The following is a 25,553-nucleotide window of genomic DNA, read 5'->3' as shown; positions in this document are numbered from 1 at the left end:
ATTTTTTTTAAATAGAAATGATTAATTGTTTTTACTTTTATCAGAATTTTTATGTTTTGTCAAGTCTAAAATGTCTAATTAAGTTTCTACACCAAATACTGTTAACTTGAGAAGTATTTTAACTTTATGATACTTTTATGGGTACATTTTTGGCTACACTACCCACCTTTGATGCTTTATGTCTTTTTTTATATGGCCAAATGTAGCGTGCTAATGTGTGAATTTGATCTACTGAACACTCAGTAACAGCAATACTGGCCTCCAAAAGGGCCATAAAACACTACAAGCTCTAGTGAGGCTTTGGCACATGAACTGCACAGCTGAAGCAATGTGGGTTAGAGTTACTGTAAAAATGTGTACAGTGAGAATATAGCATCAGTAAATAGTGGCCCTTTATGTAACAGAGAAAAATGGTTAATTGTGACATTGACAACTACTTTTGGCATTAAGCTATCGCAAACTAAATGTGTGTGGTATACCCTGCTTCTACTGTAGGTGTCGCTGTACAGTCTGAATGTACTTAAACACCGATACAAAAGTCACAAAGAGCAGTTTACATGTGGTGAATAATAAGTTTTAGCTACATTCATTATAGCTACCCTCAAAAACACGACCTAGCCATAGCTGTTTAGATGTTAGGTACACAGTGTGCTTTAAGCTTTAGGAGGCAATAAGAACTTTTCTATAAAAAATTGACAAAGTAAAGGGTTAAAAACTGAGCACTGAGTCTGAGGAGAAGGATCCAACTAAATTCACAGCAATTTTCCAACTTTCAACGACAAACACGAGCACATTTCAACTCAACAATCGCACACACGCCACTGCACGCCACCGGCACACTCCTCCATGTCTATAGAGTAACAATAAATGTAGGATTTCACAGAAATAATAATAAAATGTTAACAAAACAAAGTGCAAACACAGCTGCCATTATCCAAATGTGGCAATTTGTCAAAAACCTCAAAATACCTCAGAGGCTGTAGCACAAAACTTACAAAATTGTTTTTGTAGTGTGTAAAAAAACAACATCACCACCCAACAACATCGAAACATCAACTTGACAACATGTAGCTTGTGGTTAGAGTCAGTTCAGATTTCCACAGGAAAACTAGTTTTGCCGGGACCCTCGGATTCGCAGGGTCACACAGGTTTGGAGTAACCAAAGATCCCAACAGGGAAGTGCTTCACGTGTGTGGGCCACTGCGCCGCCAGCTGGAAAAACTTCACATCATTCCATTCCACGCCGTCAATAGTCACTGAAACACACACACACATTTATAGTTAGAATTATTATAAAACTAACTGCACAGAACAGCATTACTGATGCATGATTACCTGAATAACTGACAAATCTTATTAATCCACATTTAGTTAAGTATCTAATGTTGCTGCTGCTCTGGGGTAGACTGACAGAAGCGAGGCTGCTCGTCTGCACCATAGGTCCCTCCAACCACCACATTTGCACAAACCACAATCGTGCTAGGCAATGTGAGTAAAGAGTCCTGCCCTAGTACAGAACGTCCATTACCACTAGAGCTACTTCTGTCCTACTGTTTCACCTGCTATTCCCAGTCGTCTCCCAACCAAGTACTAACCAAGCCAGACCCTGCTTTGATTTATTTATTTTTTAAAATAAAAAGTGATGTGTTGAGAAGACATCTAGGTCAGATTCTTGCTGCACTCTGAGCATAACGCTCTTCAGTTTCTCAATGACAGTTTTCTAGGTCACATTACAAGGATACGTCTTCATTATGAACCAGCAGAGGGCAGTGTGGCTCCACGTACCTCTCAGCATGGTGTGCTGGTGCTTGGCCGTGCAGATCAGGCGGCTGATCCCATCTATCACTTGGCTCTTAGAGTCCAGCTCTTTCTCCTTGGGCTTCTTACTGAGGAAAATCACTGAAGGAGACAGGAAATAAAACATTAGTGAACAAAACTTTGATTTATTTTTTAAACCTTGAGCCTTGTTTTCCTAGGCAATAGCACATTGGTCTGTATTTGAATTCAATATGAATGATTTATGGAAAAAGTCCCATTGACATTTTAATGTGCATTGAAAACTAATATGATATGATAACAATGTACTGGTTGTTTTGTGCATTTGTTTTACATTTAGGTAAACCATGTAGCTTTCTGGTACCTGAATGATCCCATTAAATAAAAATTAAACTACTTTTCCATCGGAATAGATACATTTTATGCCATACTGTGAAATGTAATAGCCAACATTTCCATGGAGACAAGCATACGTGCAAAGCATTTAAGTGAGGTTACACCTATTCAAAGCCATTTTCTACTCCATATTGCATTAAACGCTCATTAACATGACTAATATAAAATCTATATTCTCCCTGAGCCACTTAACAGCTGTTAAACTTGATTTCTCCCTCATTTCCTGCACGTTGGTGTGATCTTACCCTTCTTGTTCTTCTCCTTGGTCACCACGGTCATGGCCATGCTGGGGGGCGGGGTCAGCTCTCCTCCGCAGGGCAGGCGGCTCACCTGCAGAGACCTGAAGTTACTCTTTAAGGTGTTTTTGAGTCCCACGTCACGCTTCTCTCCCTCCTTCTTCTTCTCGGGACCCTGCCACGTCCAGTAGTCCACCTGGAGACCCATCACCTCACTGCCCGAGCATGGAGAGCTGAGAGAGAGACACCAGAAAATTTAAATAAATACAGTATCAGAAATATTCAATACCCATACCCAAGTTAAGTGCTTTTGTATGTTGGAGGACATGCTACCTTTTGTCTGTATGCAGATGTTATTGCTTTGCCTGGAGGTTCCACAGTATTTTTTTTTGTTTTAATGACATTTAATGACATATTGTAGGACTTTCCAATAACATTTCCATGGAGACACAGGCAGCAAACCCTCCATCACAAAAGTTCCAAGTTCTTTAAAGAGCTTGTGTATGTAATATGTCATGTCCAAGGATGTCGAGCCGGTGTTTAACAGGTAAACCATAGTTGTTTATAAAGTGACATACCCAGCTCCAGACAGGGCAGTGGACACGGAGGGGGACTGAGGGGGGGTGCTGCCGATCTCCTTCCCATACGGACCGGCCGTGGGGGGAGTTGGGGAGGACAGGATGCTCGTGTTGCCGCCCATTGCGTCATCTGAATCCACTGTGAACACAAAGTGAAGGCAATTACACCTGCTACTGTACATAACAATGAGGACGGTTCAATGAAACATATTGTCAAAGTTAATGAATTCTGCTCTCCAAGGCTCCAATGAAGAAAGTACAAAGGTTTAATAAGAAGCTTCGGAGGATGGGACTTTAAAACCACATTCTTAGCTGTTTTGCACTTGATAGGTATTTTTTCACAAATTTCCCCACAGGAAATTTATCTTTTGTATTTAACCTATCCTTCACTGCAGCTGGAGCAACCTCTCAGGAGCAGTCTTCAGCGAGGAGGATAATGGACAAAAGTACCATGCTGGAAGATTAATCTATTGTTTTAATTAGTTTTATGTTGCCCCTTAAAAAAAAAAAAAAAAAACATAAAAAAAAAAAAAATTACAAATGTACTTTTACTTTCATTCATCCAGCATACATTGAAACTTAACCCCTCTTCAATTTCTTCAACTCAATCAATCCACTGGTTTGAGAGTGATGAAAAATTTGCACCAGTACCATAGAAATTAACAATTAAAAATCAAATATTCTACCTTTTAAATCCTCAAAATACACCGATAAACAGAAAGCTGAAATCTATGAACACTCCACCCCTACTCAGATCATGGAAACCTCCTCTAAACAACTCTTATCTGGCATTTAATTTGATAAACTAAAATATTATTACAAATTTGGGACTTCAGAGCGGCTTCAACATGATTACAAACTTCACAGCTGAATCAATCTGATTTTGCGGTTTTTAATTAATTTTCCAATTTAATCTTATTTCAAAATGACTGCGTGACACGATTACAGAATTAAAGGGCTTAATCATTTAAAAATCATTACATCAAAATAATACAGTAATAGCATGAAAATGTGTCCGCATTTGCTCACCTGACGTTGACAGGCTCTGCTCCACAATTCCTACTTTTACAACCTGCAAAACAAAATATATATATTACTTATACATTTTAGATCACATTTTCAAAAATTAACTGCGAGATTTCTTCTTACCCCAATAAATGGCACAAACTTCTGACAGGAGTCTTCATCCGGGCTGTGGACAGAAATCAGTTAAATTTTAAATGTTTTCATGAGATATACTTATTTAATTTTTAGTTTGAACATCTGAACAGTTCCATAGGTGCACACAGAGAGTAAACATGGCTTTGGTATGGGGCGTCACCATGTCCCAGTATGGCACATGACTGGCATGGTGACAATGGGGGCGTCTTTTGGGGAGTTCAAAATGAGATGAATGAGAGAACTGCTCCTTACAACCAAAACAATAGAAACAACAGCTACAGAGGATTGGTCAAACTTGTTAATGCGCCAAAAATGTACAGATCTGGAGTAATAATGGACAATTTACAGTTTCAGTTTACTGAAGCCTTAAAGAAACAACTTTCTAGAAGTGTCACCAGCATGATTCTGTGCAAATATCAGATTAAAACCGTACTTCGAAAGCTTCCCCGTGGAGATGGATACGTTTTATGCCAAAATATGGAAGATTATAGCTACAACATTTCCATGGCCAAGTAAGAGTCAGGTTTGTGGAGATGCAAGTCCACTCACAGAAAGGACCCATTTTTTCCTACATTTTTCAGCAGAATAAAACCATTAAAAAAGCTAAAACGTTGGGCTTTAATTATTTGTATTGTATTATTTCTATTAAAATGCAACCAGCAACCAATAAAATATTTTAAACATAAAAAAGACAAGTCGAGACTAGTCACAGCTACTCAAAACAAGATCAAATATTCGTACAGTGACTGAAGTAAATTTAACCAACGTCATTTTTCCCAGGGTATAAAGCAGAAAAGCAGACAACCAGCAAACCACAAATATATCTTTCTCTTTTCTTGTCTTGCATTCTCCCTCTAAGCTCTACTCCCAAGTCAAAAGCCAAGTGGTCCTTTGTAACTGTTTCATCATCACCGATCTGGGACCACCCACAGCAAACAGAAAGAAACCCAAACACTCCAGGCTCCGCCGCTCACAGAAAATCAATCTCACTTGTGTCACTGTGGAGATGTACAGAGGAAAGCAGTCCACTCCCACCAGCCTTTTATGTCTCCAGATATTACATATTGTTGGACTGGTATTTAGGCCCAGGAGCAAGTAGCTGTAGTATTAGTAGTAGTAGTAGCAGCAGCACTCCTGACAACACATACTTTTGATGATTTTGAAGTAGGATTGGGCATTGTACTTGTGTAACATTGTTTACAGTGTGGACACATGGTGAAAAAAGCAAGTTTAGATGTTGTACAAAAAAATTTACCACTAGAAAAGCACAAGCAAATTCATAATGTACAAATGGTTTATGAAGAATGACTCACGTTTAGTAAGTACTTACCGTAATGGGTAATGGTTAGAAGTTATGCTTATTCAGTAGTTACTAAGCCTGAATCATTCTTAATAAAATATTTGTTCATTATGACTTTGTTTGTGCTTTGCTGATTTAGTTATTATAAAGTGGTAAAATTTTTTCAACACCTAAACTATACTTTTTTGTTTGTTAATGCTTTATTAAGGCTAATTAAAGTGTAACTATTATAGACTTAAGCGTTATTAAAAAAACGTGTGCATTGTAAAGAAGCTAGAGTTTCTTCTTAAGCTCCCTAGGATTTTTAAATAAAATTCAAGTACATACACAATTATAGTTACATCCATGAATTTTTCACTGCTGATGCAAAGTTGTAAGAGCAGTGGATGCCCTAACTTTCCCCTCCCTAGATGATTCCACATTTCCAATATCAAGGAACTTATTACAGCAACCTCAATTGTGAAGGAGCAGCAACTCTACTCCAAGCTTCACAAAAAAGCAGAGACAATTTAATCTGTATTTGTGAAATTACACCTAGTAGTGACTCAAAATGTCTACAATCTGACGGTCCATTTAAAAAACTTTGTAGAAATTGTGACACTATGCATTTTACTCAATATTATTTAGTGGAAATTACCATACTGCTCCTAAAAATATGCAATAGAAGACAAGATGTATTATTTATGTTAATTTGTTATCATACTTTAATTTGTCCATTTATTGATTCATTTCTGTATCATCAAAAGAATCCTACTTCAAAAATCCTTCAATAAAACAAAACCAACAAATCTTCATTCTGTATTAGTCCCCTGGGGCTTCATGCTTTAATAATTATGAGACATTTCAAGGGTTGTTGTGAAAAATGTTAAGTATACAAACCACTGCAAGTCAAAAGTGAAAACATTCGGGATTGTTTGAAGGTTGTTAGGCAAAAAACTTCACAGCAACAACAAAACGGCAACACACAGAGAGGACAACGTAAAAACACAGCAAACCAAATACACGGTAGGACAGTGTGAAAAAGACGTGAAGTTACGGTGAGCTTTGAAAAGTGAGAAGGGAGATGTTAAGACAAGGAGCTCAAGCCAAACGTGGGAGAGAGTGTATAAGGAAAAACAACAGGAGATTAATTAGATACCTGATGTAAAAATCAAAATACAAACTTCTTTTCCTTGAAAGCAAATCACAGGGAAAGGGGGAAGAAGGAATGCAAAAGTGTTAAATGATGTGCTGCACTGACAACTTTTAGATCGGTTGCAAAATTTTATAGAAAACTGATGAACCTGCTTAATTTTGTGAGAGAAATTTACGTCAAAGCTAAAACTGTAACATTTGATCAAGATAAAAGGCATATATATTTTAATTTGGTTACTCAATCCCACAAAAATATTAATAATTATCAGAAAAAACTACCCATTACTGGTCAAAACTATTAAAAATCTGCTTTGAAAACAACTTTGTAGATGCCCGGTAAGTTTACTTTTTTACTGGAGGGACCTAAACTTTATTAAAGAGTGTGAATGTATGACTATGGACTGTAAAATTGAAGTAAACCAATATCTGTATGACAGCTGATCTAGATGTGTGATATGTGAAATTATATGAGTCGCTATCTGTGAATCTCCTCTGAAGTAGCAGCAGGAAGATAGCAGTAATGTTTATGACTAGAGATGATTTGGTTTCAATATAGCAAAAACTAAAGAATAAATTGTTCGTAAACAAGCTTGTGATTGTCTTTTTTTAACCATGCAAAACAATTCTGTTAACTTGCACATGTAACCATCTAACTTTGCCCTCAAGATACGTGGAGTAACATGCTTTATATCCAAACGCACATGCCAATAGTTAATTTGAACTAAACATGCACTATTTTTATTTTATTTTTCTAGATTTTAAAGATTATTTTTTGTAATGGTCCTGTCTGTGATCCCTAATAACTACATTATAATGACCTCAACAAATGGATACTATAATATTAGATTGGTCTAACTGAGACAATAACATTAAAAATAAATAAATAATAAACGCATTAATTAAAATGCAGACATGCTTATACAAGTACATACATGCACAGACACATAAACAGTGGAGTGACGTGAGCAGTGATTGTACCTCTTTTGTTTGTAGGTGAGCATGGCCTCGGAGATGGGGAACTGGTGAGATACGTTGGCTCCAGCTAAATACTGCACCACCCGTCCAGCTACGTCAATGTTATCTGCAAAAAGAGACAGAGAAAGTGGTTCGAGACAGGTACACTTGTCAGTCCATACTCCCCCAGAGATAAGATTGAATTAGAAGAAAAAATAACAAAAAGAAATCTCAATTGTATCTGCAGATCTAATTACATCGTAACCCTAAAGACAAATTGCAAGCAACATTAATTAATTAAAGGCATAATTCAAATGGAGTCTTAATGAAGAGTTAGCCCTTTTTTTTTTTAGTCTTGGTTTACTCCTTGTCTGGGGCTGCACAGTTTTAGAAAAATATATTTTGTCTGACAAGATTTGCGAATTTGAACTGTCAAGTAATGCAGTAATCCTATTTCAGAATAAGTTTGTCACACATTCACACATTTTCACTAAAAAGGGATTTTGTTGTTGAGCTATAATAGAAATCTTTGTAGTTCCATAATTGCAATCATTTGAATTCAATTATTATTATTGGATTATTTTGTCATTACTAGTACTAGGCTACAGTAGCACACGAGGCAGAAGCACAGAGGTTGGCGTTGTATCATAGGGCAAGACAATTCACCCATCTTCCTAACGTGGCTGAACTCAAACTCCATGACAAGACGAGCTGTTGTTGCTCCACCAACTTTAATATTCAGACGGGCTAAATCCCTATGGCAGATACATTCATCATGTACATGTGGCAGGGTAACAGAAAAGCTTGTTATAAAATGGCATCAAACCTGAGCGCATGCGGCCGTTAAGGAGAGATATTAGATGTCAGACAAATGACTTGTGCGGTACATACAGAACAGAGTGCATTCTGGGTAATCTGACATGTGGTAATAGGCTGACAGTGAAGGATGAATGCATATTTTCACCAGCTTCCTCTATGACTAACTAACTATAGAACTCTTACAACTAAAGCATCTCTAATAGGATTAAATAAATCTGGTTTTACATGTGGCGCATGGAAGACTTATTGGCACCTATAGACATAACACACAGTAATAAATAATAAAGGAGACGGCTGTGTAAAACAGAACAACTTAATCATTAATTCATTTGTTCTTATTAATAAATCACATTATTTTACACTTGGAGCAGCTGATCTTCACCTGCAAAAATGTGGCAGTATACACTTTATACAGTTAACTTACAGGAATATTAAACTATTCCTATCATTTTTTTTCTGTATTTTATTTATTTTTTTATTTTGGTCAAGTGAGCATTTTTCTGTCTTTTTTGGTGAAACATAAACGTGAAAATATGCACTGCGATTTTTGCGAGGAGTGGGAAGAAGAGAATAATAGCTATAGATAGATTTTATTAAAATAAGTAAGTACATTATACGCATACAGATATCTACATCTCAAAAACAAAATCAACTGAAAAGGGAAAAACTACAGCTACGGCTCATTACGCCTACTCTCTATGGAATCTAATAGGAGAAATGGATACTGTAATATGATTAATTGGCCAGAACATATTTGGCTAATGGCTTCTGGATAAACTTTTCAAGCTTGTTTCTAATCATTACAGTTGTCTATCCAATTGCATTATATAACATTACAATTTATAAACTGTATTTTCTGGTTTAATATTGATGGGTCATTTTTAATTGGGCCAGAATTTTTGTAAAACATTCAATTAGCCGGTAAAAAGCATCCAGAATTCTAGTCCCATTTTTTGCCCATAAGAAAAGCACTATGGGACGCCTCTGGACAGTTATCTGCACAGCCCTGACAGATCACACGGAGGAACATTGGTTACAGTGTCCAGCGCAGTGCGGTTTGTGTCTCTGCAAAACCAGATAATGTCCTCTCTCCATCTATTAGCTCCTGACCCGTGTGCTCACCCCATTTGTTCCTGTTCAATTGGCCCGACATTCAAGCAAGCTTCAGAGAGCAGAGAGAGGAGCTGCAGTCAAAGAGAAAATTCTAGGGCTAATTGCTAAGATTTCAAAAACAATTATTATAGAAAAACAACATTTCTCTTTGTTTTTAATAATAAATGCCTCTAATCTTTCAATACCCAGTCACTCATAATGACTGTATTTGATTATAATTATTTTATTGTGTCCAAGCATACTGTTTTATGTTTATTGTTTAATTACATTGATTGCTTTTAGTGCTCTAATGGAGGAGGAGAAAGATGGACAAATATGTGTTTTAAATGTAATGATTTTCATATGCAGCAGCTTGGAAACTAGCCTGATTCATCAGCCGGTTTCACTTCATAGAAATATTCTCTTTGTTCCGGCTTTAAATCCTCGATCTCGGGAAACGTTGACAGCACTAAACATATGGCTCTTCGCTGATTGGCTGGTGACCGAACTTGCACTTCTGGGGTTTTTGCGAACCGTCTAGTGTGTTTTGATTCCTGACCTAGTCGCTGGAAAGAAATTAAATTGCGCCAGCCTGGCTACTTGGAATTGTCCAGTTTATGAAAATGTGTAATATAAACAAAGTGGATTCGGGTTGAACTCAGAGGTAACGTCGGTATAGTCCGGGTATAGTCTATAAATCTGCAGACTTGTATTTCTTTGTGAATTGATTTCACAGGGAACTTTTTGAGAGATATATGTTTTCTGTCTAAAAGAAATGAACATATATTGATTGTAACAAGATGAATGTTGCTAAATTGATTTCAGTAACTTGACTTTAAACAACATTTGCATCTAGTTTACAGTGATTTCCGATATGCAACTAGAACTAAAAACAAGACTTAATACTTCCTTGCTTCTATTGTTTGCCTTATACTCCAGGCAGTGAGATAAACCCAGGTGTATTTGAATGTTTGACTATGTGTCTGTCATGTTGTTGTGGATATTTGTATGATGGCAAACCTGAAAATTGCTGCACAACAAATCTGCCTACGGGTACAAATAAAGTCATCTGAACCTGAACCTGTATCATGTTTGTTGTTACCTGAAGTGGGCCGCTCCGTCCTGCAGAACAGCTCCCTCCAGGCTGTGTCCATAAACAGATTGTTGAACTTGCTGTCGAACGAGGCCACGTGTTTGGCCAAAGGATGTGAACCTAAAAAGACACGTGCACAATAACAATGATTACTAAAAACAAATACTGACAAGAAAAAAACAGAAGCCAAGGTGCTCTTCTGCATTAATTTAATTTCGTGAACATTTTAAAAGCATGAGCTGATTTTTCTTTCCCACGCATAACAGCCTGCAGCAGCTTCCTTAAAGATCACTGCGAGGAAGACCTTTGAAATCTTTAAAAATTTAGCCCAGTTAAATAAAGGATTTTTAAAGGCAGGTAAGAAAGTGAGTGCTTCACTAAGTCAGGAATTGTGAACAAAATTGTAAAAACGTCAGGTGCTTTACAAGGACATGACCATATACTAAGAGAGAGGCTAAAGGATTTATAAACTTTAATACCTGAAGAGCACTTTGTCTTGGCTTCTGTTTTGTCACCAATGAATACTTTCAATACTGTTTAAAATACTAGTACATAAACGTTTCTCTAAATAAATAATAAGTCATAATTAACACATCAGTGCTTTTATCTTATGTGCACTGTAGCCTCTCGTCTGTGTACTTTAGTTTGTCTTCTAACATAAATCTTTATTGACGTACCAATGGGGATGACCAGGAAGCGGATATAACTGAGCCAGTCAGGTGTTTTATTGGCCAGCTGCTCCACGAAGAACCTCAATATCGTACTGAGGTAACTCTGGTCTCCGGCTGCCGCCACCTTCATGGTAGGAGGAGTCTGTGCGTTACAGTTGCAGCTGGAGATAGAAAGGACAAAGACACAAATTAATTACTAAAGAAATCTAGTGGTACAGTTTAATTATTGCATTGACTTATAATTAAACATAGCAAAAATACTGAAATCAAGCCGTTTCTAATTTTTAATAATATCTAGTCTAAATGGGTCAGATGATCACATTTTTTTTAAATATCTAAATAAAATCACATGTTCCTACTTTTGGATTTTTTAAAACATATACCAACTCAGAACAGGTTGGGGAGCCAGGAAACCTCTTTCACAAATTAACACAATATTGCAAACATGAAGTAGTTTTATATGAAGTCTGATATCATCGGCTTTACATACACTGTCCATTTAGACCACATCTTGTAAAATAAGCCAAGCTGTACTTTCAATAAAAATGAAACTTTTTCCATTGTATAGATCAGATAATCACTTGTGATATAAAAAAGTTAAGTTCTACACTATTCTTAAACTATATTAAAATGATGACTAGTTCCTTAGTTGTTTTGTTTAAACAAATCTATATATTAATCGACTAATTATTTTAAGGAGTTTGGGCACAACAGTATAAAGGAAAAGGCCTGGAGTGTGTTAGCCAAAGTTTTGGGAGTGACTGGACAGCTTAATCTGCCTTTTAATTTCTGTGGATGTTCTTTACAAGTACTTCTCTGCATACACAGTAGTTTGGGCGGGGTTCTAATTATTTTGAAGCTTTTGTTAGTACCATTACCCCTTTTAGTCGAATAACCGATACATAGGGCGTCTTTTTTCGTTGTCATTTTTTCTACAGTGGTTCTAATAAATGATCCAAGATGGAGAACCACAAAGGGTAAAACATTTAAAATTAAGTTATTGCATCACGTTTTTTGGCAAGATACAGCACTCGAGCATATTTCACACGGATGTCTTATCTCACCATCTGTGTCAAAAATGTCAGAAAAGCATGTGTTTTTTTTGCGGGTTTCGCTCAGCTGGAGGCGAGAATACAACAGCAGTCAGATGGTGAACTGTTATGGCGTGGATAAGAGGTATGTGTGCAGAAATATTTAGCTATGACAAGATAATGTGTCTTTAACATGCCTAAAATATGCGCATCTACTTGACACCTAATATTTCATATTGTCAAGTTCTAAAGAGAATTATGACTATGACACAATGGAAGAAGAATGTTAGCAACTTGTGTTTCACAACTTGAATTTTTGAAGTTACTGGTATTTTGAGAAGAAACACCATGATTTTACAATTATTCATGAGGCAATATAACTAAAACAGTAGGGATGCAACAATATTGAATATCTCTAGGTACGATATTATCATGATGTGCATCTCACAGTACGATATTTATTGCGATGTTTTGGAGAGGCTGATATAATTGTAGATACGACATGTTTCTGCTTTTAAAATACTTTGACAAGATTTTGGTGTGAATTATTTCCGTCATAATCCCAAGAAATCAAGTAAAAAACATGTTTCTTCATGTTTTCTGCACTGAAATGAATCATGGGATATGTAGTTCCCTATGTTTGTAAGCTGCTGCTACTATAAAACCATGCATTTAAGAAAAGGAACTTGTAATTTGATATATTGTGACAGCTCACGATATTATTGTGAGACTCCTGATGATACGATATCACAATATTTTAGCATAAAATTCCTACACTTTCTAATATTACATTCTTATTCTTATTATACAGTGCGTAATAACACAGCTTCATGAAATCAAACTTTCTGAATGGTAAGTGAATAAAATGTGAAAAAAACAGCCTGATTAAAATTTTAGGTAACATTTTTGGAACGATATGTTGAATTAAGATTGTATTCATTTTGATAAAATTGCCATAATTATAATTTGTTAGTTCTTACAATTATACTGTGATATCCCTTGTAGAAACTGGAGTAAACCAGTTGACAGAGATGCAGGTGTGTTAAAAACAAAAAATAAGAAAACATTGACATTTTTTGCTCAAATAAAATCCAGAGGCAGGGCATCCAACTGACACGGCCCTGTCTCCCCCTGACATAACCTCCTGAGGTGAAGACGAAATATCCAACAGAGAAGGAGAGTTTGTGCTTTTTAGGCACATTTGGGTTGAGTTGTTTTGCAGAAAATAGTGATCTTTCCTGTGAATCCTTCTGGCAGATAGCACTGAGCTTATAGTGGAAAAGTAAACAACAGTAACAATATAGAAAGAAGACAGTAACATTTAGGTGTGTCTTGATTTGCTCTACGATTTGAAAAGTTGAAAAGATGAAATTTAAAAGAGATATTGTTTGACATCCTACAATCTCTCAGTGTATTTAGAATTTCTTTGTGACTGTTGGACACAAAATCAATTACATTTTTCCCACATCCCTTTCCCATATTTGTGTTAGAACCCTAGCTGCTATACATCGATGTCATATTTACTGATGAAGTATAACATTATGACATTCTTGTATTTTGCTTTTTTTTTTTAGGCTACTACTATTAAAAATTGATTCTTAGCTACATTAAATAACAATTCTCAAAATCTGCAATAGTGATAAATATTGAACATAATAATATGTTAAATACTGTGGCCACTAGAGGGTGATTTGAATAACAAAGATTATCTCTCCATGATGATGCCTGTTCGTTGGTGGAGTTTGGTGGAGCCTGATAAGTTTGTTGCATTTGGAGCAGCAGAGGAGGTAGTCACATTCTTATACTGGTGTACAAGAGCGTCATTTATATGTAAAGTATGTGAGTTTATAAGAAAGCGCAGAGCCCCACTCACAATCTCTGGATGCGCGTGACGATGGTGTTGAAGGCGGCCTGGACATCTGCAGCAGAGCAGGTGGACACTATGGGCTGGCCCTGTTCATGAAGCAGGTCCGCTACATACTGAAACACAAAAGCGAGGTGCAAGGGGTTAATAGACATGCAGACTCTTGACTTCGAACTTCAAATGAACTGTCTGAAATGAATTGTATGTATAGTGAGTGCACTGATGTTATGTACGTTTGTGTGATTTTTGCTGTTCTTTCCCCTGTCCTGTAGATGATTTGATGTTTGACATCAACCTGCCGAGGGACTGAAGTTGGAAATTAGCCACACTGGCTATAATCTTTACATATTTATATTTTAAATGTTCATTAATATGTGTTGTCCCTTTACAAATAAATAAATATTAAATAAGAAGTAGTTAGTGAATTGAAACAACTATATTTCACCTATAAAACTGTCACAATTATTATTTGCAAGGGATGTAACAATAACCGAAATATTGTGATATCATATCGTCAAAAGTGTCATAAAAATATCGTGGGTTGTCACAATATATCGAATTACAAGTTCCTTTGCTTAAATGCATGGTTTTACAGTAGCAACATCTTATAAACATAGGGAACTACATATCCCATGATTAATTTCAGCACAAACAACATGAAGAGATATGTTTTACTTGAATTCTTGGAATTATGGCGGAAATAATTCACACCAAAATCTTGTCAAGGTATTTTAAAAGCAGAAATATGTCCTATCTACAATTATATAAGCCTCTTCAAAATATCGCAATAAATATCGTACCGTGAGATGCATATCGTGATAATATCGTACCGAGAGATATGGATATCATTACATCCCTATTATTTGCTCATACACCGTTGTTGTACTAGGTTAATTAAGATGTTAATAAAGTAGTACGTTTTTCAATTATATGAAGTAATTTATGTTATCCAAACTTTTAATGTTTCAACTTTATTTATAAGTGACTTTGAAAACTTAAAAGCTAAATAAATGTTTTATTCTGGCAAATGCACTGGCAGAACAAACCTGCACTGGGCATTGTTTGTTGTTATGCAATTTTTAAAAATGTTTAAGAAAAAGTAGCAAAATATCACTTATTTATATTTACCGCTACTAAATGTATGTTAAAAGCTCATATAAAATGCATAACATGAATGCCTTGTTTGAGATAACAGCTATAGCATTAGTACAGAACAGCACGTACCTGTCCCTGCCACTCTGTAGTGTTGATGAGAATAATGCACTCTGGTAACCGCTCGTCAGAAATAAGGATCTGATTGAGCTGATCGTACACGGACTTCCTGGGAACCTTTAGATAAACAGAAAAGCACATTAGAAAACACAGTATACAGCAGTTCAAGGTCAAAACGTGCTGTTGTTATAATAAAGCCATACCTGTGCTATAAGCCTGGAGTCTGGGGAGCATTCACTCTCCATGCTGCTCGTGCGGTCGTTCTGGGCCTTAGAGTTTTGCCTGTCCTTCATGGAGGTACTGCGCGTTCGCCTCTGCAGTTTGTTGTCCATTTTACTGAGGACACAGGGGCAATAAGTCCAATTATGCATCATCCAAAAGCAACGTGCACAGGTCTATTCCCATGTGACTCCTGGAGATGTATAGTGTTTACAACATTTATGATAATCGCAAGTTCAGTATGCGGTACACAACATGCTTACACAACAATACTGAGATATGCAAACAACCTATGATCATATAGGTTATTATAGTGGCATGGCGCTTTGAAGGGCATTGGAAAATGGGAGCTAAGTATTTCAATAGGGACACTGTACCTTATATAACTTGACCTTGGTTACAATAAATGTATGGAGGAAAAGACATATGGCCTTTTTTTTTTTTTCCTTTTTTGTGCAAGAATAAAAGATCCAATTAAATTATATCCATGGATTTAAAAATTTTGGGTACATTTCTTTGGGATCTACAAGGCACTAATTAAACATTTACCAAAGACAATTGATTGTTAATATTTAATTATCACGTATTAAAACCTGCAGTATGCGTCCACAATACAGTACTATTAAAATAAGTACTTTGTTGGCAACTTTGGTCTTATTTCTGTTGTAAAATGTGATCTAAATTGTACTTATAGTATATTGTATGAATGGTTTTAGAATGACAACATGGTAAAATATAATGAATGACCATTATTTTATGTTGATTAAAAGAGAATTAACATCAGTATCTATATATATATATATATATACAAAAAATACAATTGTTCCAACACTAGTACTATTGTAACATATTGATTCCTTATGCAGATGTGCGCAGCTGTTACCTTGGAGACATGTGGTTTTGGGACTCGGTTTTGCAGAGCTTTCCAACCGTGCTAGACACTCGCTCGGAGTTGACATCCCAGCTGCTCACCTCGCCTTGCCCCGGACCGCTGTCGTCAGTCTCTGGCTCCTGAAGTCAACAAGAGGAGGGCAAAACATGAATTAACTAGAAGACAAAGTGTTTACTTCCTTAAATAAAGGTTTAATCTATCAGAAAAATGCTTGTAAATTGTCTGTGTATTTATGATGGAATTTTCAGGTATTACAGGTATTCAGTTTTGGAACTCACTGCTACTTCCTGTTTTTGTACTAACTTTCAACTAACTGATTCAAAACTATGATAAAAATTTACCACAGACCAAGTAATAATTAGAAAAAAGAGAAAACAGCAGATGCAGTGTCAATGTCCTGGGATCCTAGGAAAAGAATAATTATATGTATTTGGTATGAGGAACATTCTGTTTTAGTGCAGCGGGTGAAAGGTGGTAAACAGGTTGGATGTTGTAGCATTTTGTAGTATTTTTGTAAATATTTTAGGATCTGTCAGCAGCACACACAGAATAAGTGGACAAGTGCAATGGCATCTACCCAGCATTACTTTCTGTTTACAGTTTCAGTTATATAAGCGTCTGTGGTCAAGGACAACAAACTTTTAGACAAACAAAACATTGATTTTTCTAAACTTTTGGCTCCTACCAATTTCACAATATTTGTTGTTACAAAATACTCATCAGTTATGCTGAGAAACAAACAAAACACTGATTTAATTATTGGCATTGAACATTATTGGTTTAATTTGTTTTTCAGGGGCATACATTTGATCTTTTTTTTGTGTGTGTATGTTTTTTATGTTTTTAATGTTTTTTGATAAGAAATGCTGCAAAATCATGTTCTGTTGAAGGGACAATAAAGATACTCTGACAAGTATATATTCATGTATATTGCACAAATATAAAACATTAAGGTTGGCTCTGTCTGTTCAGGGATCTTGTGTAAAATCTGGGACAAAATAATGTGCAAATCAAGGTCCACTAGGAGGCAGTAGATCTTATGCATCAGACTTCAAATTGGTTCCAAGTATTCGAATTTTTTTAATTTGAATGAATCCAAAACAGAAATTGTTGTTTTTAAACCAAGCATGTCTACTAATTTTCAGATTGACAAGGGCTCTTTTCAACAATATACTAAACCTACAGCTATGAACCTTGGCGTTTTCATTGATGAAGATTTGTTGAGTTTGACAAGCAGAAAAATGCAGTGGTTAAATCCAGTTTTTATCACCTGCGGCTTTTATCCAGACTCAAATCTGTTTTATCTTTTAGTGATTTGGAGCGAGTGATCCATGCTTTTATCTCTACGCGTCCTGACTACTGTAACGCACTGTACACTGGTACCATCCAAGCTCACTTGTCACACTTACAGTTAGTCCAAAATTTTGCAGCATGTCTTTTAACTGGGACGTCGTAGAGAACATATTACACCTATTTTATCCTCATTGCACTGGCTCCCCATTCATTTTTAAATTTTATTGTTTGTTTTCAAAGCACTTCACGGACTGGCCTCAATGTACATTTCAGATCTCATTGTTCACTACAATCCTTCGTGCACAACTTGTCGTCCCAAAAAAACAGACTCAAAAGCTGGGGTGACCAGGCTTTTTTCTGTGGCTGTCCCCAAACGTTGGAACACTCTCCTCCCTCACATTAAGAGTGCCCCTTCGATTCTTTTTCAGTCTCGTTTAAAAACACACTTTTACTTGCTGGCTTTTAACACGACATGGAATTGCGTGGTCCTTTAACTGTCTTTTATCAATTTTATTTGGTCTTTTTCTATTTGCTAATTTTAGTATTAGTTTTGTTTTTTATTGAGTTGCTTATTTATTTATTTTATGCTTTATTTTGTTTAATGTGTTCATTTATATTGTGCCAACTTTGTGCAGCATTTTGGAGACTTTTTGTTGGTAAAATGTAGCCAGGCTAGCGCCACCTACTGCCTCTGCTCAATTTAATTTCTTTCCAGCGACCAGGTCAGGAATCAGAATACAATAGACGGTTCGCAAAAACCCCGGAAGTGCGAGTTCGGGCACCAGCCAATCAGTGAAGAGCCATACATTCTGTGTTGTCAAGCGATTCCCAAGACCGAGGATTTAAAGCCAGAACAAAGAGAATGTTTGGTGAATTTCATCAAGGGGAAAGACGTTATTTCTCTTCTTCCTACGGGATTTGGGAAAAGCTTTATATACCAGTTAGCCGCGCATTACATACATCACGACCAAATAGCAGCGATTGGTTAAATGATAAAAAGTACCCGCCTACCATCGAGCGAACGAATTCTAACACTATGAGGTCAGACGGCTTGTATGAAGTGAAACTAAGTGAAACCGGCTGATGAATCAGGCTAGGTAAAATGTGCTGCACAAATGAAGTTGGATTGGATTGGATTAGAAAAATTATTTAATTCAAAGATTCATGTCAATGGAACGATCTTGACTTGATGGGTTTTAGTTTCCTGCTATAGGTGACATTTTGAAGACATCATATTTTGTTTAATTGCTATGGCAACAGTTCCATTCTGAAACCCATGGATGGCCTCTACTTCCCTTATCCAAGTTTGTGCTGAGTTGTGCGATGAGGAAAAAAAAAAAAAAAAATCACAAGAAGCCAGAATTACTAATCAGAGCCTCACTCCTCCTATCTCTTTGAAAGGCTTAGATGGTGCGGACAGGAGACAGAGGTACGCTGCCTATTGAATAATTGAGTTTATCGGCTGAGTTTGATGCCAGATAATGATGCTAGCTCGCTGTGACGAAGAGGAGTAAAAAGTCATGATCTCGACACAGGTGGGAGCAGACACACTCTAGTTCCTGTGGTTTTCGAATCACATTTCAGATCCAGGTTAGTTTTGATTTGTGCTCAGAGCTCTTATGCTACACAGAAGGGGGTCAGGGTAGTCTGATGTGCAAGGTTAGACTGACCTGACAACAACAAACAACTAAACACAAACAATCAGATGCAATTTATTCTGCACGAGGTCTCCTGTCTGCCCCACTGATCTATAATGGATGACTATACTGTTTAGAGAGCCGACCCTCCTCCTCCTGTCTCTTCCTCTTTCTTGGAAAATAACTAGGACCCATGTGTAGAGAAGGGCACTCACGCTGATAGAAAATAACATCAACAAAAGAAGTAGCCAAAGGGAAACAAAGTAAAAATACAAGTGCAGTGTCGGAGAGCATACCCCGGCAGTGGCGTCGTTGATGCTGTCGTCATGGTACCGGCTGCTCTGCATTTTGCATCTGTCTACGGTCAGAAAGTCTCCAGTCTGTAAAATCAAAAACAAAACAAAATATACTTTATATTATATACACAAGAATGTAGCAGGCTGTAAATTTGTTTCAAGAAGATTAAAAATAAATCCTGTTCTTTATCACGAACGAAAAACTATTTATTTTAAAGGCACACTATGCAATATTCATGTTATTATTCATCTGGATATTTTCAACAGTATGAAATTAAATGTACAACCTCCATGGAGTCAAACAGGTGATACAAGTTAAAGGTCAGATGTGAGGAGTGTTAGAAAGCTTGTTTTTCAGTGTATTTTAGCATTATTAAAACACCCAAATAGGGCTGAATGATTTTAAGAAAAAATTGAATTGTGATTTTTCTGGCAGATATTGCGATTTCGATTTCATCCACGATTTTTTTCAAATCAAGTTTTAGTGCACATGAACATTTGCAAACATCACAGAAACTTACATCATACCAGAGTCCTGCACCGGAGATTTGGACTGTAAAGCCCAATTTATGCAGACAATAAGGGCAGTGACTGGTTCTCTCTACCACTGCTCTACATACATTTCCTGTACTCCACTTTCCTTTCTTTCAAAATTCATAAAGTAATAATGTGTTTAATGCAGCTTTGCGCAAATCTGTTTAGATTTTATAGAAGCTAAACTTAAAACCACATGGCTAATTTGCATAAACTATAAGCGCTGAAAAAAACAGCTCACCCCTTGTGCCATGATGTGGTCAGCTTCTGTCGGACTAAAGGACACAACGAGTGAAATATATGTGTTCTTTTTGTGACAGAGGATGTGCTGCTGATGAGTGTGAGTCTTTTCTGTGCTTCTATTGCATTCGAGATGGTTTCATTCATGTTAAACTTTACACGAACGCCAGTTGTAAATCCTAGACCCGTAGCGTTGTGGTGGTGAATTACTTTGTGGTGTATAGACCTCGACGCAGATCCATAAATCAAAAACGCTGGCAACAAGGCGACCGCAGCAGTGTGCGTTGAGTCAATGCAAAACTAAACTCTGCCCTTGAATCGGGCTTTAGGAGCACTGCAAAAAAAAATGCAGCTTTGACGCTCCCAAAATCATGTTGTATGAGATTGAGATTTTCGGTCCAAAACGATAGAATGTTCAGCCCTACATCCAGCATTTATTTTATGCCAGATAGATATGTTTAAAGCTGTACTGTGGAACATTCTAGCCAAAGAAATCACTATGAACACAAGAGGGTGTAAGACTTCCACAAAGGTACATAATACACCTTTAATAAAAAGCCTAATCAAACAATGTTAAATAATGTGCTTAAGATAAAACTGACCATTAGACAATCTACGGACCATTACCTTTACTACTTTAATCACATTGAAAAAAAAAAAACATTTCTGTCTCAAAGAAGTGTACTTAAAATTAAATGAACTATTAAAATAAAATGACAGCACAATTTATAAAGCCCAGGAGAACAAAGCAACCAATCACATTATAAATTCCTGAATGTTGGAGTACATTTTGTAACATGTTTCTTAATTAATTCTTTCACTAGATCAAAGTATTACAATCTGCCTTCAGTCGATGTTTATGTACTTTGGCTGTAGACATTTATGGGGCCAAATGTAGAGCTACGGCCGCTCAAAACGCAGCCGTCATTTTTATTGCGAGCCAAAGTGGATTCTGGGATATTTATAAACAGGACTGCCCGTGTCATAAGTCAAAAATGCCTTCCTCTTTCTCCGGCCTTGTTGTTTTCCAAGAGCCGTAAATCTCCGAGAGGGGGGGTGGAGGAATTGCTTTATCCCATCTTATGTCTGACCGAAGGGGCTTATTTGTGTCTTCAATGGCAGCAAAGGGGTCATTTGGTGTCAGTCCCTATAAATACAAAAAGGACCAGCGGGGGTGGAATGGGCAAAGAAGTGCTGTTTTCATTGCTGTGCCAATCTGAGAGCTTCAGGTTTGCATTTAGGCCAAGACATAGAGAGTGGGCTTGTGTCATCACCTCTCGGAGAATTTTCAGTTCGCGTAATGGTAAATCAATGAAGTTTTTAAGACACTGAATGCAGAATGTTTTTCCACGGCTCTTGTATTTACCTTTTTCAATTTTTTTTAGCTAATGTATCGTTAAGGAAGTTTTGTTTAACATATTTTTTTCAATCCAAGTGCACCATATAATATAACAGACAATATTATAAACCGTAATATTGAGGATACAGTTTATTTTGACAACCACTTGTAATTTAGTTTTTGTAAATTTAGCCAGTAAATGTTTGTTTAGTCTAGTTTTAGATTTAGTTTACATTGCGTCAACTGAAATTCTTATGATGATAATTACATTGCATTGCTTCATGGGGCATTTCATCGACAAGTTTGTATATGACCGGTTTTGGCGCTGTGCAAAAAGAAAAACTTAGATTGACTCCTTTTTAATAATATAAGAAAATAAATATACAGTACTGGTCAAAAGTTTTAGAACACCCTAATTTTTCCAGTTATTTATTGCAATTCAAGCCATGCAAGTCCAATGAATAGCTCAAAATAGTACAAAAAAAAGATAAAAGAATATAGCTGCAAGCAGCAATGCGGAGGCCTGCAGAATAGGCAAGAGCAGGAATGGTAACACAAGCACAATGAAATTTCGTTTTTAATCCAAGCAGATCAATAGATATCCCTTTAAACAAGTTTTTATGCAGTTTGGTGTCAATATGAATGCATGTCCAAATTTAACCAGCTGGTGGCGCTATAGCTCTTGAGGTAGAGACCCAAAAATTACTGAAATTTATGGGACTGGCCTGAATCAACATGTCAAATTTCATAGCTTTATGCCAAGGCGTTCTATGGGATACCCAAAAAAGAGCCTTTCTGACAAAATTCAACATGGCTGCCAAATGCAGATGGTCACGTGATAAACATTATGACATGTATCACTGAGTCAAACAGCATCAGCAGGCACAGGAATTTTCTTGGAAATCCAAACAGATCAAGAGATATCACTTAAATCACCATTTTGCTAATTATAGCGCCCCCCAGAGGTTGAAGGTCAGAAATTTTTCTGAGGGTCCAGAGTGAGGGGTCATGAGTCCAGGTATCAAGTTTGGTGTCAATATGTCAAAGCGTCTCTGCGCAGCGAGCTCACTTCCTGTTTAGGAGCTTTGCTGACAAGTTTAATGGTCATTTGCCAGAAAACAAAGGCTTAAATGAAAATTTCATTTGAAGTTTTTTGTGACAATTGGTCTAAAGATTGTGTGTGACAGGTTTCAAGAAGATTCGACAAAATTTATGAGAGGAGATATATTTTGAAGGTTTTTGATAAAATCCAAAATGGTGGAAAATGACGTCATGGGGTGCAATCAACTCGTCTTGGCCCAAGGACTCCAAGAACACCTTGTTTGTGACAATTGGACAAATGGGTGAATAGTTATAAGTGTGAAAGCACGTTCAAATTTGACCTGTTGGTGGCGCTAGATCTCTTGACCTATTGACCCCAAATTGGCTGTGAAAGACTATGAGACTGTCCTGAACCAGTGTGCAAAATTTCACAACTTTTTACCAAGGCATTCTATGGACTGCCATAGACACCCCAGACAGAAATATAATAATAAGATCGCATGCAAAAACAAAGGAGTCCTGCAATAATTAAACACAAGTCCAAGGAAAAAAAAGTCCAAGGAAAAAACAAGATGATAAACTTGAAAACATGGAGTGTCCAGCACAGTCTCCAGTCTTAAACCCCACTGAGTTGGTTGTGGGATGACCCGGACAGAAGAATGAAGCCAAGCAACCTACAAGTGCCACACATTTATGGGAACTTCTGCAACAGACTGGGGAAGAACTTTCTGAAGAATATTTGATTTCTATTGTAAAAAGAATCCAACGAGTGTGTTCAGCTGTTTTATCTGCCAAAGGTGGACACTTTCATGAATCAAAAGTTTAGAATATGTTTTGTTCTATAAATTGATTCCATTATTTATTTTTTTAACTCAAATAGCTTCTTTATTCTATGCTTTCACTTCAGAGTGCAATGACACAAAAAACTAAAACTTTTGAACCGTAGTGTATGTATTTTTCAATTTGGTGACTGATCACTGATTAATTTTTGTTCAGTTTGCATTTTGTTTTAGTCAGCAAAAACAGAACACTTAAAAAAACTATGACGAAATACTTTAGTTGACCAAAACTCAGTAACTACATATCACTTTATGCCAGTAAGACAATAATCCAAGACATAACAATCCTGTAAAATCCTTGTCTAAATGAAACCATTAACAAACCATAATTAATAGCACTGTGAAACACTTAAGTAGTCAAAAAAAGTAGTAAAGAGAATCTATCACAAGCTGTACATATGTTAATTATTCCACCTTCAGCAACTCAAATGTAAGCGAGAAAAATAAGAACCAGTTATTATGGGATGATAAATAGATATAGTAATTCTCGTGACAAGCCCAGTTGCATTGCATTCATAGGCAGGATTCCTCACATGTTGTATAACGGACAGAGCGGGACTCCGGGGACCACTATAAACAGCACCAAGGGGTTGGCAGACATTTTGACAGTACCCCGGGGGCAGTTGCCTTACATAACTGTGTTTACAGGCTAGTCCATTTAAAGGAAGCACCGGGATACAGGCTGAACAGAGGAGGAGCAGAGGGAGTTCCTAATAAAGAGGAGAACTTACGGGACATGACAGCTCCCTCTGCTGGCTCTTGTGGCTGTGGATGCTGCCGATCTCAGTCTGCGAGCTGGAGTGTGACATCCCTTCAAAAAATGGCCTGAAACAAACAAAAACACCATCTAAATCGTACACAGAAATCCTATTTTTCCTAGGAAAGTGTCTAGGTTAAATTGATTTAGAACACATAACAGTATTGTAGGTGTAACAGTAGTGGCAATAACATATGGAAAAGTAAATGTATGAAGAATCCCTCAGTCGTCCAGGTAGAATCCGTGGCGAGGAGAAAATTCAGTTTGTCGACTGGACAAAAGTTAGTTTGGTTGAAGACGTTTCGCTGCTCATCCACTGAAGAAGCAGCTTGGATTGAGCTTGGATGAGCTGCGAAACATCTTCAACCAAACTAACATTTGAACTGAATTTTCTCCTCGCCAAAAGTAAATGTAGTTCTTGGCTGGTAGTTCTTTGTTACACTTTATTTATTAATAGTTTATTTGGAATAATTCTGGTTTAGTAACTTAACTAAGGGGTAAAGGTTAGAAGTTAATGTTATAAAGTAGTTACTAAACCTGAATTCTTCTCAATAAACTATTTGTTTATGAATTAAGTCATTTCATGCTTTATTGAGGCTTATTGGGCGTAATACTATATTCTAAAATGTTATTGTAATAGTATTTAGTAGGCCTGTCACAATATCCAAATCTCATGATACGATATCGTCACGATACGATATTTATTGCGATACAGTATTTTGTGGAGACTAACAAAACTGTTAATATGCTTCTTTTCCCTCTTAAAATGCCTTGACAAGACTTAATCCAAACGACTAAGACTTAAAAGTGCTTAGAACTGCTATTGTTCATGTAGTCCGCACTGAAATGGAGCAAAGGATCATGGTCTATGTAGTTCTCTCTGTTTTTTTTTAGCTATTGCTGCACCATAACTCATAATTTAAGCAAAGACACTTGTAATTCAATATATTGTGATGGTCCATGTGAGAACCTTTGATGATACGATATCACGATATTTGGGTTACTGTTACATCCCTAGTATTTATTCGGCCTGTCACGATAATTACTATATCGATTTATCACTCAATATAGAGGGATTATCACACTATGTCACTTCACGCTCTACATGTCTCCTGCAGAAAGAGCCGCTGTCCTGTCTTGTATCATGTC

The 25,553-nt window shown here is 36.7% G+C and overlaps 1 protein-coding gene across 1 annotated transcript in view; it reads right to left on the bottom strand.

The window, feature by feature from the left end:
* Positions 1 to 6: 6 nt before the first annotated feature.
* LOC110168117 (phosphofurin acidic cluster sorting protein 2-like) overlaps positions 7 to 25,553 on the bottom strand; it is a 60,584-nt gene continuing 35,037 nt past the window's right edge. Inside the window, exons 9-24 of the mRNA XM_020933524.2 lie at positions 24,379 to 24,472; positions 19,655 to 19,738; positions 16,420 to 16,547; positions 15,521 to 15,653; positions 15,330 to 15,434; positions 14,115 to 14,221; positions 11,217 to 11,371; positions 10,549 to 10,659; positions 7,560 to 7,662; positions 6,586 to 6,618; positions 4,136 to 4,178; positions 4,016 to 4,058; positions 2,987 to 3,125; positions 2,418 to 2,641; positions 1,786 to 1,899; positions 7 to 1,256 (exon numbers count right to left, since the gene is read on the bottom strand). Of these exons, the coding sequence (XP_020789183.2) occupies positions 1,141 to 1,256; positions 1,786 to 1,899; positions 2,418 to 2,641; positions 2,987 to 3,125; positions 4,016 to 4,058; positions 4,136 to 4,178; positions 6,586 to 6,618; positions 7,560 to 7,662; positions 10,549 to 10,659; positions 11,217 to 11,371; positions 14,115 to 14,221; positions 15,330 to 15,434; positions 15,521 to 15,653; positions 16,420 to 16,547; positions 19,655 to 19,738; positions 24,379 to 24,472 (1,732 nt within the window). The 3' untranslated portion in view covers positions 7 to 1,140. The remainder of the gene's footprint in view (positions 1,257 to 1,785; positions 1,900 to 2,417; positions 2,642 to 2,986; positions 3,126 to 4,015; positions 4,059 to 4,135; positions 4,179 to 6,585; positions 6,619 to 7,559; positions 7,663 to 10,548; positions 10,660 to 11,216; positions 11,372 to 14,114; positions 14,222 to 15,329; positions 15,435 to 15,520; positions 15,654 to 16,419; positions 16,548 to 19,654; positions 19,739 to 24,378; positions 24,473 to 25,553) is intronic.

This window comes from Boleophthalmus pectinirostris, unplaced genomic scaffold (assembly GCF_026225935.1).
Source record: "Boleophthalmus pectinirostris isolate CB_2022bp ecotype Guang Dong unplaced genomic scaffold, ASM2622593v1 HiC_scaffold_5, whole genome shotgun sequence".
NCBI lineage: Eukaryota > Metazoa > Chordata > Actinopteri > Gobiiformes > Gobiidae > Boleophthalmus > Boleophthalmus pectinirostris.
The sequence above is the reverse complement of the archived record's forward strand: the minus strand, read 5'-3'. Positions and strand labels throughout refer to the sequence as shown.